Genomic DNA, 16,021 nt, shown 5'->3' with positions numbered 1-16,021 from the left:
AGAAAACTGTGGCCTACGTGTATAGACACACATTTAGAAATAATTATTACATTTAAAATAAACATACAACAGTGGAAACTGTTGTGATTGTTTGGGCTGGAGAATGGGTGGCATTCCAACACAGTTGGAATTCAATGGGCTGAGGTACGCCAATCTCAGCATTAGCCTCAGCCTAATCTGAGAATTCTCTCCGAATTTTAGAAGGCATGGAGGGAAAAGAAAAGCTGTAGCCTTTTCCGGGACACAATGATAAGCAAGCAGATAGAGAATGCTGGTTGGTATGTAAATACCACACAGCCTGACTATATCCCATAAGCTAGCCTGCTGCCTCAGCTCCCACGGACAGTACTGCCCTTCCAGATCTGATAAACTAAGATTCAAGTACCCATTCAGTCACCATTTGCACATGGAATGGAGGGAGAGGTGCCATTTTGTTTCTTCCTCTAAGACAGCAAAATATCAGGGACTTGCCCTCTGTTGGAGTCGTAATGTGGAAGTCCAAAATGCACAGACAGAAAAATCTTCAGTACACAGGTTAATCAAGTTGATATGGTGTGGTTACTGCTTATCTTTTAAGCAGGGAATTAAAACAGCATTTTAAAAGACAGAGAACAAAGCAGGTTATTATTACCTGCAATCCTTTCAGGATTTGTCCTAATAGTTTCCATAAACTGGGACAGGGTGCGCAATTCTTCCCAGAGTTTGCCCAGGTCTGCTTCATGGGTTCTCAGTAAGAGGTCTTGAGCGTCTTGGTATAATCGTGCTAAACTGAAAAAGGGTGGGAAAGAAAACTATTAATTGGCTGTCATAACTATATTTTATAAGCCTTTTTTTAAAAAAAAAAAAACAGTTTTTAAGCTTCCAGCTTTAGCTGCCACTGTGCTGGTTAGGCAATTGTAGGAGTTGTACGGAAAAAAAAAGAAATTTTTCCAAAATCATGCTCCAATTGGTTATGAAGCATTAGATGAAACAAACTAAACAATGCAGCCAATAAGCCCAGGCCAGGAGCAGCAACCAAACAAAATTGTTAGAGGACCAAATTATGTGCTGTAGGTATGCTATAAAATTCATTAAATCAACAAATTCCTTGAGAATATCTGAGTGAAACACCATTTGCCCAAAGGTTGGGATCATCTGGGGCTATGATTGCCTATCAGATACATACAGGGCCAGCCCAAGTTATTTTGCTGCCCGAGACAGAATACTACAGTATATGACAACTCTTCCCATCCTCAATGTGCAGTGTCAAGGTGAATCATGCTGAAGATCAATCAAATTTCTTTAGCACCTGAGGCAAAATCATAACCATCATAATCATCATTATCCTATGAATGTCTCTTCTCCTCTTGCAGCGGAGTCAGCTGAGCCCTCTTACAAATCTAGAATGACAGGGCACAAGTCTGTTGCTCTTTTGCTGAGGTAATAAAAGTCTCTCTCTGCTTACATGGAATTATTGTAGTTTGACACAACGCCAGGGGATTCTCCACGTGTAGGACTTCTGAAGCAAGGATTGTTCATGTTACAGAAGATGCCCTGTAGCCACGGCAGTGTCCCTGCAGAAGGCATTGCCTTATTTGGGAAGTGACCTTCATACAAGAACAACAACAAAAACCAGAACATGAAATGTTAACATAGTAGAATGACTTCTAAGAACTGGTTCGTATTTATGTATAAAGAAACTGCAGTGATCACATGTTTATGATCTTGGATTACTTGTGTTGAATGCTGCTTGATTGTGATCTGTTTGTCTTGTTGTGATTTTTTAATTTATTCTAGAACTTTATATCCCACTTAATTAGATGAAGGGAAATAAAGTGTGAACATGCTAGCTAAAACTTTATAGGATAAAGAAAAATTAAACATTTAAAGAACTTTGTCAGAGGAACAGTATGCTTACATAGCACGGATCCTAGGCATGGATCCTCATGGATCCATATGATTTTATGTGGGATCTCCCCCAAGCCATTGTTAATTTAAATCTCCTATGTGGTAATCTCTTTTTGTTGTTGTTTAATATTTCGAAGTGACATAGCGGTAGAATGATATTATTTTCAAAAAAAGAACAGCTTGCTGGCTTCATAACATCACTGACTGGAGGAAGGGGGCAGAGAGGAGAGAGGCAGGAAAGGAGGGGAAAAAAGATTCAAAGCTACATTGCAAGTGAAACTTCCCCTCTTCCTTCTTGTTCTCCCCCCTCCCCTCCCCTCCCCTCCTCTTTTTCTTCTCCCCTCCCCCTTCCCTCCCACAATCTCAAATGAATAATTCTTTCTTGTGGAGCGAATTGTGAATCAGTGATTAAGTAATACAATGATAAAGTAGAAGACTAGAGGGAAAACATTCAAAATACAGGACACAATAGTCTAATATGATACATTTGTAAAAGGCATTCAAAAAGACGGACTAAATCAATTGGTGAAAAACCTATGCTAACAGACGCATTCACATATGGCAATCACTAGGAATTAAATTGATTCAACATCTGAATTAAAATAAATTACCCTCTGGCAGAAGATTAATTCTCTATTAAAATAATCCGCCCTTCCATGTGCATTGTGTATTCACCTTTTTTTTAAACTTCAATTTGAAACATGCTAAAATTGATTAAACTATGGTTCTTTTTCCAGGTGTAACCATGTCCTGATACTCCTAGGATTGTTGGCCTAATGTATTTGTTCTTCCCACACTCTCTGGTTTTCTTCTGGAAAGGCTAGTGGAAGGAGTGACTTCCTGCACTACAGCCTTAGTCAGACAGAACTAGGATTCCTATAATCTTTCCTATCACAAAGTATTCCCTAGAATAAGTAGTAACTTTCTTGTTTTCCACACATTCAGATAAATTTATTTATTTATTTATTTGTTCCATTTTTACCCCACCCATCTAGATTCGGGAATCTACTCTGGGTGACTTACAAAATATAAAGATAAAAACAGCATTGAAATAACTTTGATGATAAGAGCAGAAAAATCAATAAAGAAAACAGGATCCAAGATGGGATAAAGAAGCTATGTAATGAGAGGGGGGAAGAAATGAGGTTTTCATGCTCTTGCAGTGTTATCTTCCCAGTTATGCAATCTGCTTAGTTATTCATTAATACAGCATTATAAATGCAAAGAAAATCATTGTTTATAATCTAGACACAATTGTGCTTTTCCTTTTAATTTGCTCTCACAATTACTTCTTATTTCTTTCTTACTGGGTTGAAGGAGCACGCTTTCTAGAACCAGATTTCTCTGAATATGTTCTTTGGACCGGAATGTGTGATTGTTTTCCAAGGTTAAGTGCGATTCTGAATCTATTTAACAAAGTTGTTAGCTTACTGACTGTAAATTAATTATTTACAGTCAGTATCTTCACAAACCAAGATTGTAACTCCACTTAACTTAATGTCATGTCAATTCACATAATCAATTGAGCTTCCTGCTTGTAAAAAGCTAGAGGACAGAAGGAAATATTTTAGCATAGGTTTCTCTTCGACATGCTAGCTTTCCACAATCAAGGGTGTATGTGTTTATTTCATAGTGTTTGCATGGGAGAATATTCAAACTTGCAGTTCTGTACTTCTCATCTGAAGTAATAGGAAATGTTTAATTAATTTTAATGTTAATTAATTTAGATGAATGGTTTTGTGTAGCATTACCAATTAGAGTTTCTACTGACTTTTGGAAGTTTAGGAGATGTTCAGAAACCGTTAAATAGGGGTACCTGTTCTCTAGTCCTGCCTCTTCCGCCCTGACCTTCCACTTGATGGTGAAAGGAAGGACTGGGGAGAAGCTACATCAAATTTGGATTAACACAGTTGGTGTTCCACACAATCAGGAATTTGGAGTTACTGGCATATATTCATTAGCAAGATTTAAGTTATTCAAAAATATACACAGTAAATTTCAAAAGTAAAATCTTTAAATAATTAAAATGGATTGCTCTAAAAAAATGAAGGGCAGAGAAAAATAGGGATGATTCCTTCTCCCCTGGAGGGAGTCACAATACTAAACATTAATTTTGAAGACTGAGCAGAATGTTATTTCAGCTGTAATAATTGGAAAAATCCATTTTTGAAGCTAACTAAAGCAGATGAAAACAGTATCAATAAAAGCAACAGCAATAAAAGCAACAGCACAAGAAAATGTGGTTTGAATAAATAAAGACTATACACACATATGCATAAATAATTTTTCATCAATCAGTGCATAGTCAAAAATCCAAGATGATCTTTCTTCCTCTTCTGTCATGCATTAAATGGCAAGAAACTTTGCCATGTGTAAGTAGTAAAGGCTAAGAGTTTAGGAGCATGTGCCTGGGGGTTTCTGGGAAATGTAGTTGATAAAGTAAATTTTTTCCAAGTTTGTACAGCCATGTTAGTCAGTAAGCCTAGTGTACTGGAGTAAAAAATAACTGGAATTCCAGAGAAACATATAATCATTTTACCAGAAAGGTAACAGTGTCTCATGCTACTTTAACATGCACTTCAATAACTAGTAAACGTGCAGCTATTGAAGCCTAAACTACACTTTATGGGGAGATTCATGAGCTCCTCTAAAACAGGTAGTTGGGGAAAAGTGTTAAAACATACTATATATTTGCACTCTCATCGGGTTAGCAACTGAATTTTCACTACTTTGTTAAACAACAGCAAATAAACTAAATGGTGTCACATCATATGCTTTTCCTGCTACACATCATTACTAGTGAGATGCAGGATGATGGCGCGCACGCACACACATATCTCCTATTCATGTTAAGTCTGAACTTGAGAATTAGTTGTGCATTCAAAAGGTGTGCTTGATTTCCTTTCCTGTCAAGCTACCACAGGAATAAAGCTAATTTCTGAGAGAACAGCTAAGTAAGGAGGACTTTGTTCTTCAAAATCACATTTTACTTACTAATGATGCACTTACATTCATGCTGGCGATAGAGTGGATTAATACTCCTCAGCCAGACTAGGACGAGAAATAAGGACAAAGGCCATAGAAGTTCAACCAAAAGACGAAGCTGGAAAACAGGAAAGAGAAAAAAAGTGGGATGTACTGTATTATTTACACTAAATTAAATTTAGCTAGAGCAAATGAGTGATAGGATGCCATGACAGTTAAGAGTGTGATCACACCGGGATTTGTCCCTGGTTTGGTCTGCTCTGGGGACGGCTGGTTCCCTCTTTCCTGGTGACCAGATGCTATATGGGCCATATCGGTTTTAGTATGTAATCAGCAGCCAAGGAGAAGCAAGAGAAACCTTGGGGCCCTATAGAGTGGGAAGAAAGAATGTAACTCTCTCTCCCAACCTGGCCAGAGTCCCAACAAAAATATTTATCTGGAGCTCCAACGTGCATTTAAAGGGGACATCCCATTATTCACAAGGCTTTTGAACACTTTGAAATACAGGGAGAGAAAGAGTTTCCTTCCCAACACTCTCCACCCCACCATCCTATTCCAAGGTTATTCAGACTTTCCCTAGACAGTTGGTCACATCCTGCCCTTTATTAGAAGGTTGTCTCTCAGCATTACCAAAGATTTGTCTTAGTATCTCCTGTATGCAAACCAGATGTTTTGTTTTTTGAGTTAACTGCCCTCCCCATGCTATGGAGGAGGAGGAGTGAACCTCTGGCACTCTAGATGTTTGGGCTACAATTTTCAAAACCCATTGCTATTGATCATGCTGGATGGAGCTGATGGGATGCTGACATGGAACAGCAAAGGTTCGTCATCCACAACACAGAGGAAGCCTGTTCCTATGCACTTTACTCAGAAATAAACCCAGCTAAAGCTGAAATCCTATGCATAGAATCATCGTAGGGTTGGAAGAGACCTTGGAGGTCTTCTAGTCCAACCCCCTGCCCAAGGCAGGAGACCTCATACCATCCTGGACTTCATACATTGGGAGGCAAGCTGTTCCACTGCTTAATGGTTTTCACCATCAGGAAATTCCTCCTTATTTCCAGGTTGGATTTCCCTCTGACGAGTTTCCACCCATTGGTTCTTGTCCTACCCTCAGGCTCAATGGAGAATAAATAGATGCCCTCTTCCCTGTGGCAACCCTTCAGATATTGGAAGACTGCTATCATGTCTTCTCTCAGTCTTCTCTTCCTTAAGCTAAACATACCTCGTTCTTTTAGTTGTTCTTCATAGGATTTAGCCTCCAATGCCTGTATCATCTTTGTTGCTCTTCTCTGCACCCCTTCCAGGCCCTCAGTGTCTATTTCGTATTGTGGTGACCAGAGCTGAACACAGCACTTCAAGTGCGGTCACACCAGTGCGGTATAGACTGGTACTATCACTTCCTGTGATCTTGATGCTACCCCCCCCCCTTGATGCACCCTAGAACTGTGTTGGCTTTCTTGGCAGCTGCAGCACACTGCTGACTCATCCTTAGGTGGTGGTCCACAGGACACCTAAATCCCCCTCACAGGTACTACTGTCAAGCCAGATACCACCTATCTTGTACCTGTGCATCTGGTTTCTCCTGCCTAAGTGCAGGACCTTACTCTTCCTGCCACCAAACTGCATCTTATTGGATAGGGCCCAGTGGTCAAGTCTGTCTAGATCCTTCTGAATGTTGAGCCTGTCTTCCAAAGTATTAGCAATTCCTCCTAGCTTTGTGTCATCAGCAAATTTGATGAATGCTCCTTCAATCCCCTCATCCAGGTCATTTATGAAGATGTTGAAGAGCACTGGGCCCAAGACAGAACCCTGAGGGACTCCACTGCACACCTCTCCACATAGATGTGGTTACATTGAGGCCCACACATCGAATACTTAGTGCATGATGTCAAGTCAGGTTTTCAGTTATACTGACTCAGAAGTGAATGTGAAAATGAAGACAGTGGAATGTAAGTTTGTAGTAAATATGCCCCGGGCTGGACTGTTGACCACTCTTGTGCTGCCATCGAAGTGGTACAGGCCAGGGTTGGAGGGCGCTGAAGATACCAAGCCAACAGAATGCTTGCCCACCAGCAGACAGGCAGAAACTGTATGGGCTCAGAATCTGTGTAAATGGGCCCAGGATCTGCTTAACATGTAGATAAATATGGCAACCCAAATGTCTTTGCCTGTTATTCCAAAAAATTATTTTTGGAGCCACTTAATCTATTTTGAAAATTTTTAAATTAAAATGAATTAAATTAACCTGTCAGTAAAGCAATGTATAAAATAACAAGTTGTGTTTTTTTAGGTAATGTCAATGCTTATATGCTAACGTAACTTTCGAAGTTCTGAAGATGCCAAGCACAGGATCTAATCTCCAACTTCTACATGGAGCCTCTAAGCATAGTGATATGGCACCCCTCAGCAATCCACACACACACACACACACACACACACACACACACACACACACACACACAGGTTTTATGTATTTTTGGCTCAGAATTTTTTATTTTAAAAATTGTTTCCTGCTAAATAATGCAAAGGGGTTTAAGATTATTTTGGAAAACCAAGGCTCCTGTTAACAGGTATGGCCTTCCCAAGATTCAAGGATGGGCATGTGTGTGATCCCCAGACTGCTGGCTGTTGTCCCTCCCCTGCTATACATTATGGTGGTTCTGGATCAAGTCTAGCTATACAGAACCATTATGTAGAATTGCTAGTGACTATTGATGAGAACCTGGATTACTATCAGAAGGTATGGATAGCAAGTTCAGAGAGATTCGGTTGAATATAAAACATTAACTGTAGATGAGCTTCAACGTACAAACAGCCTGTGTGCATTTATTTCTCTTGTTGGATCAGAACACGCGTATCTCTATATACTCCTAAGAGAGGGGTTTACACATTAATCATTGTCCTCTAGTTTCTCCCACACCCTCCCAAACACATCGTGTATGACTTGGATGGCGCCTGCATTGTGTGTTCCTGCCCTTTGAAGAAATGAATCACATGAAAATATTTCAATATTATGGACAGTTGCTTCCTGTAGCAAAAGTTCACTGCATATTTTTATCTCTTTAGTACCATGTTCTGTTGGATTCACATCTAAGTATAGCTGGGTCTCAAGAGGAAGTGAACCTTGTTTGTAGTTTTCCCTTTTGGTGAGGCTGGGTAACATGGATTAATTTCTTTTCTTCACAGGGGCTTCTAATAATAACATGTCAAGTAAATTGCTGTTTCTTTTTCTCAAATAACGAGCACGAAGGACATTATTATGACATTCACTCCATGAAAGGAGAATTTGATCAAAATGAAACAATGCTGCTAATCCGAGTGTAAAAGCCCACAAAATGTACCAACTACCTGAGCAAATTAGCAGTATTTCCCAATGGGAAGGTAAGCATGTGGGCATACTAACACACGCCAGTGGCTTACCTTCTGTCGTTTTCTAAGTATCCAGTTTTTCCATAGCAGAAGCCTGACCTGTCTGAGGAACCTCATTCTTCTTACGCATAGGCAGCATTCCACACTTGCAGGGCGAAAACTCTTCACTGTAATCTGCTCACATATAGCTGAATCCTGACAAGAAATAAAATTATGAGCAGATATTTTTATATGGATGCATATATGTTAAATTCTGCTCTATGTTAAACCTCTGCTACCTAGTAGTTGTAATTTGGTTATGGCTAGACCCACATGTCACAATAGACCAAGTTGTGGTTTGTTGAATTCTGGTTCTGAAGCTATCCTGCATAATAAACCATGATCTAATGCAGCAAGCCAATCCCAAACCATAATTAGAAGCCAATATTTCTTGGTGGTATATTAGCTCTAGTTTGTTTAAATCATGACTTCAAGAACTGTGGCTTGGTCCTGTGTTCTTTTCCCCCAAATGCCTGTTTATCACAGTTTATCATACCAATAGTTTAAAATTATATGTGACCTGCTTGCATTCCTTGAAAGTAAAGGAAAAGAGTGTCTGAGAGGCAGGGGAAGTGGTGATCCCTGTTATGGAATAATTTTAAAGTGTGGATTATGATGTACTGTATTTTGCAAAATTACTGTTCAAACTCTTGTTCTATACTCGTAGACTGTGAAGTACCTTTATGTATTATTTTTTCTGTAGAAAATAGTTTATAAAAGTAGTAGTCTGAAGCATTAAATGAGAAAGTGGCTTCACAGTGAACCCTAAAAAAATAAGCAGGGGCAGGACCAAAGGAAGGAAGGATTGGCAGAAGTGAGACCAGAGGAGGGAAGGAAAGAAGTGGGGCTGTGAGCTGGAATGCAACTTGTACCACATCCAGTGGGAAAGGTGAACTTCTCAATCAATCCACAGCACCTGTGTGAGTATTTATTGCGATTTGAAACATTATCTAGGTTGCAAAGCAAATCATAGCAAAGCTGAATAGTTCTGATTCAGCTTTCCAATGTAGTCAGACCTTTACTGAGGCAATGACTGCCGCAGCTGTCCATTTTTGAACTTCTTCCATAATCCCCTGACTTTTGTGGATGATTGACTCTTTATTGTCCAATAAAAAAGATTTTTGAAGTATGCTGCTCAACATATTTTGATACACTTTATTACCACATGAAATTGAAAGAAATAGAAGTAAACAATGACAGGGAGATTAAAAAAAGGTCTCTCTTCTATAAAATCCATAAATCATATGAATAAATTGACATGACATCAGATACCAACAATTTACTCAGGCCTACTCAGATAAAGGCCCTACGGAATCTGACTTCCAAGTAAGTGAATACATATAGAGTTGCATTGCTCAGCTGCAATCCTGGGAGTAAATACCTATGCACTCATTGAGGTTTATGTCTGACCAGACATGCACAGGACTGTGTGGTTAGCAACTCAAAGGTAAATATACATTTAGAAATTATGCTTTCTCTACTGGCAGGCTGTGGCCACATCCGATTTATGGATTAGATGGAGCAAGATCTTTGCTAATTAAATTATAAATCTCATTTGGAGAAATGGTGAACAGGTTCTTGGTATTGTCAACTGCATAGGCTGTTTCTGTGACCTAATTTTGCTGTGGGCGAATTTCTAAGCTTAACTAAACACACATGATTATAAATGAGACCAAGCCACATATAATGAGCAGTCACTAGAGATTTGAATTCAAGGCCTTGCCTAATTTTATCACAGTAGCCATCTTCATATTTTTAATATGCTAAGCATACATTTGGAAGACCGCATAGCATTTTTTAAAATGTCACATTTTATTTCATTTATTTGTGTACTTTCTTAAGATGTCTCCTGTTGTTGGTCTTACCTGAAGGGACCATAACTTGAATCCAGGCTAGGTTGAGAGGTGTGTTTTTTAAAATTATAATATGGTAGCTATGTCTACTATACAGTTCCATGATATCTTTCTTATAGTACATCCCCCACCCCTTTTTCTTCTGGCAACCTCTTTCTTATAGCTATTGTTCACTGACAAGATAATGTTTCTTGTTATCATTTCAAAGCTTGAAGACCTAACACCTGCTTTTTAGCCACATATGCAATGGAATGTAAGCTTATATACTGTCACATTTCTGACTTATGGTGGCCCTTATCAATAAATGAGCATCAGAAGCACCTATAGCTAACAGCACAGCTCAAGTCTGGCAAAATAGAAGTAATGGCTAACTTTACTGACTCAATCCATCTCATGTTTGGCGTTCCCCTTTTCCTATGCCTTCAACTTTTTCTAGCACTATTCATTGTTTCAAGGAAATGTTGTCTTCTTACGTTATGTCAAAAGTATAAGCTCAGTTTAGTCACTTCTGCTTTCCTCAGGGTAAACACCATATTTCAAATTAGTCTTTTTTTTTTTTTTGCACTGCCAGTTTTCTTCATTGTGTAGCTTTCATATTCATACATCATAATTGGGAATACTGTATTACGGATGATCTTGGCCTTGGTATCTAGTCACAGATCCATACATAAGATTTTTTTTCTGCTTCCAGTTTTATAGTCTTTTTGACTTCTTTTTTGACTGTCCTGTGACATTCATGTGTACCATAGCCTGGTAGCTAGCTTGAGGCATGTAATTGCCATGGACGGAATTGTACGAATTGCTTTCCTGCTTCATTTCTGACTCCTAGGCCAAATTCATCAACAATATTCCTACTTTTGCATTCCAATAACTCATTGTTATAAGCTTATCCTGTTTTAGTGTGTGATAAATTTCCTCCTGGACATCTGCACAAAAGCTTTCCGTTTTATCTTCTTCAGCATCTGTAGCTGAAGCACAGACCTGGATGATGGTTATGTTTATAGGCTTTTCACAAAGTCTAACTGATATTATTTGGCCATACATTGTATTGTAGTCCCTAAATCCTTATGCTACCTCTCATTTCACTATTTCTCTAGAGTCAATTCTTTTACATTTGCCATTTCCAGAGTAAAACGCTTTGCAATCATTTGATTGAAATGTCCTGTTCCAGTCCACTTTTGTTCACTCACACCACGTAGTGCAATGTATAAATAGCTCACGGATTTCCAGTCTTGTCAATACATGTTTATTGTTTAAATAGTCCAAGCTTGCGATGGCAATATCCGGTGTCATCTTCATCAGGGAAGGCAAGATATCAACGAAAACAAAGCTAACCTTAAATACAACAAGGTACAATCAAAACCAGTTCAGTTGTGGGCTATTGCCCTCAAAATCTTGGACTATTTAAACAATAAACATGTATTGACACAACTGGAAACCTGTGAGCTGTTTACACAAAGTGTTTGTTGTGAAAGACTGAGATCTCTGGTGCGATATTTAAACATCCAGTGTTCAATGGCAATTATGAGGTGAAACCTATGGTTTTATGATCCCATCTCATCTTATGTAAAATGGTATTTTGATTGCACTTGTCTGATTCTATAATGGCCATTGCAGTCCTGTAATGTTTTGTTTTGGGGGGAGGGGGGATACTTTGAGTACCATACAAATTTTCTTCCTTTTGATTTGCAATGAAAAATCAGAAGAGAGATACACACCATGACCAATATACCAGGCCTCCTTCTGAATCTTTTGTATCTTCCCTGTCCCTTAAAATATTTGTATCATCACCATCATGCCTGGCAAGTCTGAACGTTCATACTACTTTTACAACATCCTTGTGGTCCTAATAAATAGTAAGACTCAATTCTGTGCTTTAGGTAGTCTGTCAATGTACAAACTAATCACTCAGTGGGCTGTGGACCTCCAGTGCTCCAGAATACCACTGGAAGGCCTCTGTACAAACAAAACACAGAGCTCAGAATAGTTATATCACCTTCATTTTACCAGTTATGACTTATCTGATGGGGAGAAATTCTTCTCACTTGCTCATTATTATGATGACTAGAATGTCCCCATAGTGCAAAAATAATCATGGTGGCTATGATTCATTTTGTACAAAACTGTTAATTTTGCATATTGTGGTATAGTACCTTATATGACTAAATCAAAGTTTTAAAATAGGAATTGCTTAGAATCTGTAGCTTTGTCACGACTGGACATTCCAGTAGGTGTTAAGTTTTATCTCTATAAGCCAGGTTAGAGGCCTATTAACAGAAAGGCTTCAAAACTTAACCATTGTCTTCTTTCTGATATTCTAGCCGCAAGCACTGCATTGGGCATAACTAGTGTAGGAGGGTCCCTTTTTTGAGCATATGAATTGAAGGGAATCAAATCAGGCGTCCACATGGAAAGAACAATAACCCTTGGGTACCACACTGGAGTTGGCTCAATTTGCATTATGGGAAAATATGGGGAGGTTTTGCTCGCCAGATATACAGGGCATGGAATTTGGTGGTAAAGATGTGAAATCTAATAGACGTGTTCAGATCGGTCCCAGACAAAGCTACTGCCTTTATAGATGAAGAGTATTCAGACAGGTAAACAAACACAGACTATGACAGTAGAGCTTGAATAATTATGCAGTTGGTTTTGATGGAGTTCTCTGGCACGAAATCATGTGTTTCCTAGCAGGCAAGGTAGAAAGTGCAAGAGTTTAAAACTACACAATTAGGATTGTGAATGATTTGGGCTGGTTGAGGTTTGGTTGTACCAATCATTTTAACTGTGTTTCAGTGATGTAGAGGCAAAACTGTATCACTGGTGAGGGAAAGTCTTTCAAGGTAAACAATAGCACTCTTTAAGGCATTCACTTCAGCCGTGGTTGAGGAAAAATATGTCTACTATCAGACCAGCATGGAGGAAGGTGAAGCAGTGCCAGCACTGGACATGCTATTTATAAAATAGAACTTGAAAATCGTATTTTCATGACCTGGGGTAGGTTGTTCTCATCATGGAGATGTTGCTAACCAGCCAAATATGCCTATGGACATGTATGCATTAAGCCATATCTGCATTCCTTTTCAGCACAGGGAAATATCTGTATGCTTTTAAATGTGCCTGCAGCCACTGTTGACATATACAGTATAACTAAAGGTGGCTTACATAGTAAGGCCACCCATATTTTTAACATTGATGAGTTTTTCTAGCATCAAAGGCAGGGAAAGGCAATTACCATCCTTTTGTGTCCCTTAAACAACTGAAGAGACTAAGAAATGTTGGTAGCTGATTTTTTTAAAAAAATTCTCTGTACTGTGGAAGCCTGTCGATTTGTGTTTCTCCAATAATATTCCCCCTGCTGTAAAAAGCTTATGACACCATTTGTGAACCTATTGATCTAAAGTTTCCAAAAGGGGAGAAAAAGTAGCAAAAGCTCATTGGGTACCCAAAATTAATTAAGGTATGTTCTCATATAGTACAATGAATATACTCTTGCTCCTTTACAGTGGAAGAACATTCATTGATGGACTAATGGTATCCCTTTTAACTAGGTCAGGTTAACAGGACACACAGAGTGGTTCAGAAAAGGCTTTTATCATGCAGTTCCCTCATTTCCAGAATTCTATGAAGGTTCCAGGTGTCATCTGCCTTTTAACTCTCACATGCTTCTCCACTGCTTCGGCTAACTCTCTCCCCCCCCCCCGAAAAGAAGTTCATTATGGAGAAAAGACAGAATAATGGTAGAGATTGGTAGCACTAGGACCTTTCAGTTTGGGAATCAGAACCCTTTTGCTATACCAAAAGACCAAAATATACTGTATACTTATAGTGATTCCATTACACTGAAGTCATTCTTACGTTTATTTATTTTATTTTATTTATTTCATTTATATCCCGCCTATCTGGTTGGGTCAGGACCACTCTAGGCGGCTACATCAACATAAACTGCATCTCATACAAAAAAGCATAACCAATATCTATTCCCTGGGCTCTTCAGCAAACCTGCTAGCTGTTTTTCTCTTTAAAAAGTGAAATTTCTATTTGCTGCTATATCAATGTCTGGACCATAAAGAAGACTGACTGCCAAAGAATTGATGCTTTTGAACTGTGGTGCTGGAGGAGACTCTTGAGAGAGTCCCCTGGACTGCAAAGAGAACAGACCTATCTGTTCTGAAGGAAATCAACCCTGAGTGCTCACTGGAAGGACAGATCCTGAAGCTGAGGCTCCAATAGTTTGGCCATCTCATGAGAAGAGAGGACTCCCTGGAAAAGACCTTGATGTTGGGAAAGTGTGAAGGCAAGAGGAGAAGGGGATGACAGAGGACGAGATGGATGGACAGTGTCATTGAAGCTACCAACATGAATTTGACCCAACTTTGGGAGGCAGTGGAAGACAGGGGGGCCTGGTGTGCTCTGGTCCACGGGGTCACAAAGAATCGGACATGACTTAACGACTAAACAACAACAAATATCAATGTCAGCATTAAAATTTTCCTTCTAGAAGTTTGTTCCTTATGTGAATGCTGATTAAATACAATAAAACACTGTGATGTAACTCTTTACACAAACATGTCTTTTGTTTCACTATTTGTTTAAAGAAATCTCACAATACCTTAACAGTTCTCATCCAAGAATATCCATTCTGGAATGAACTATCGAAATTACAGAAGTTTTGGATGATGTGGAGAATTTGGGTTTCTTAAAAAAGAGCAAAGATCACATTACCCCCACAGATAAAGGAAACCTTGTTTCAAGTAAGCAATGTGTGTGTGTGTGTGTGTGGGGGGGCAATCACAAGATAATTCACAGCATTTTGGTCTCAAGAGGCAGGATGTAAAACTGCCAAACCTTGTTAGAAAGATAAGTAAGAGGCCAAGCCTCACAAGAAGAACTGATCATCTCTGCCAGATATATAACATCAATATCTGGATAATTTTTCTGCACCATCCATGAAGGGTGTGTGCTTAGAGCCTGAGAAAGTGGATTTCACCGGCTTGCTATTGTTTTATTTTTAGTGGTCCAATAAAAGAGTATCGCCTAGTCTTGCATCTGTGTCAAGATCACCTACCTCAGTTACAAATACAACTAGAAATGTCATCGACTTACCTCATTTGCGATGAGATCGCCATCAAAGGCCTTGCATTTTTGTGAGAACTGGAAGAGGTTTTGAAAGGAGGTCCAACTAGACTGCGGAGGAATGCATCTTAGAAGCAGTGAGCAGTTACAGAACAATACAGCTCAGTTGTAAGAAGATTGCTTTAATCCCCAGCTTGATGCGGAGCCATTCTGTTTTCAGAGTTGAAACACCATTACATTAAAAGCAAATACTGCATGGAACATATATTGGGAAAAGTTAGTTCTCAGAAGATTCTGTGACATCAATCTCAACTTACGCACTTGAAATAAAAATTATGGGCTACCGCTTCTGGAGCTCTAAACCCTTCAGCAAAACAGAAACAAACAGTTGTCAGGATGAATTAGGTCAGGAAGTTATGGAAGCCAGCATTCTGCCAAAGCCTCAGAGGCACTTGGTGGGTTCAGTATAAGTACATCGAATGTAATTACCATGCAAATCTGACAGCAGTGGCTTATAGTGCCAGCACTACTGCACACAAGGTATGATAAATACGAAACTGGCACCCGTATTCCTGATTACCACTTGTGGCAACCTTCAAATGACAGGTCTATAAGGATAACATCTCAGCTTTGTTAGTGGTTGTCTAGATTTACACCAAATTGCTCAAAGAAGCCAGGGTCTTATTATAATAGGGGCCCTGAGGCTGCGAAGCTAAGTTTAACCCCAAATTTTTGAGGATGGAATGGGAAAAATGTATTAAAGCATAGAGGGGCACAACAAAGAAAGAAAATCTGGATCTGCAAATGCA

At 39.1% G+C, this 16,021-nt stretch overlaps 1 protein-coding gene across 1 annotated transcript in view; it reads right to left on the bottom strand.

Moving 5' to 3' along the window:
* ABCA4 (ATP binding cassette subfamily A member 4) overlaps window positions 1–15,606 on the bottom strand; it is a 140,153-nt gene extending 124,547 nt beyond the window's left edge. Inside the window, exons 1-5 of the mRNA XM_072997977.2 lie at window positions 15,243–15,606; window positions 8,296–8,439; window positions 4,897–4,990; window positions 1,445–1,586; window positions 632–768 (exon numbers count right to left, since the gene is read on the bottom strand). Coding sequence (XP_072854078.2) covers window positions 632–768; window positions 1,445–1,586; window positions 4,897–4,990; window positions 8,296–8,361 — 439 coding nt within the window. The 5' untranslated portion in view covers window positions 8,362–8,439; window positions 15,243–15,606. The remainder of the gene's footprint in view (window positions 1–631; window positions 769–1,444; window positions 1,587–4,896; window positions 4,991–8,295; window positions 8,440–15,242) is intronic.
* Between the last annotated feature and the right edge of the window lie 415 nt (window positions 15,607–16,021).

This window comes from Pogona vitticeps, chromosome 4 (genome assembly GCF_051106095.1).
Source record: "Pogona vitticeps strain Pit_001003342236 chromosome 4, PviZW2.1, whole genome shotgun sequence".
NCBI classification, from domain to species: domain Eukaryota; kingdom Metazoa; phylum Chordata; class Lepidosauria; order Squamata; family Agamidae; genus Pogona; species Pogona vitticeps.
This window is presented reverse-complemented; position numbering and strand designations above follow the sequence as displayed.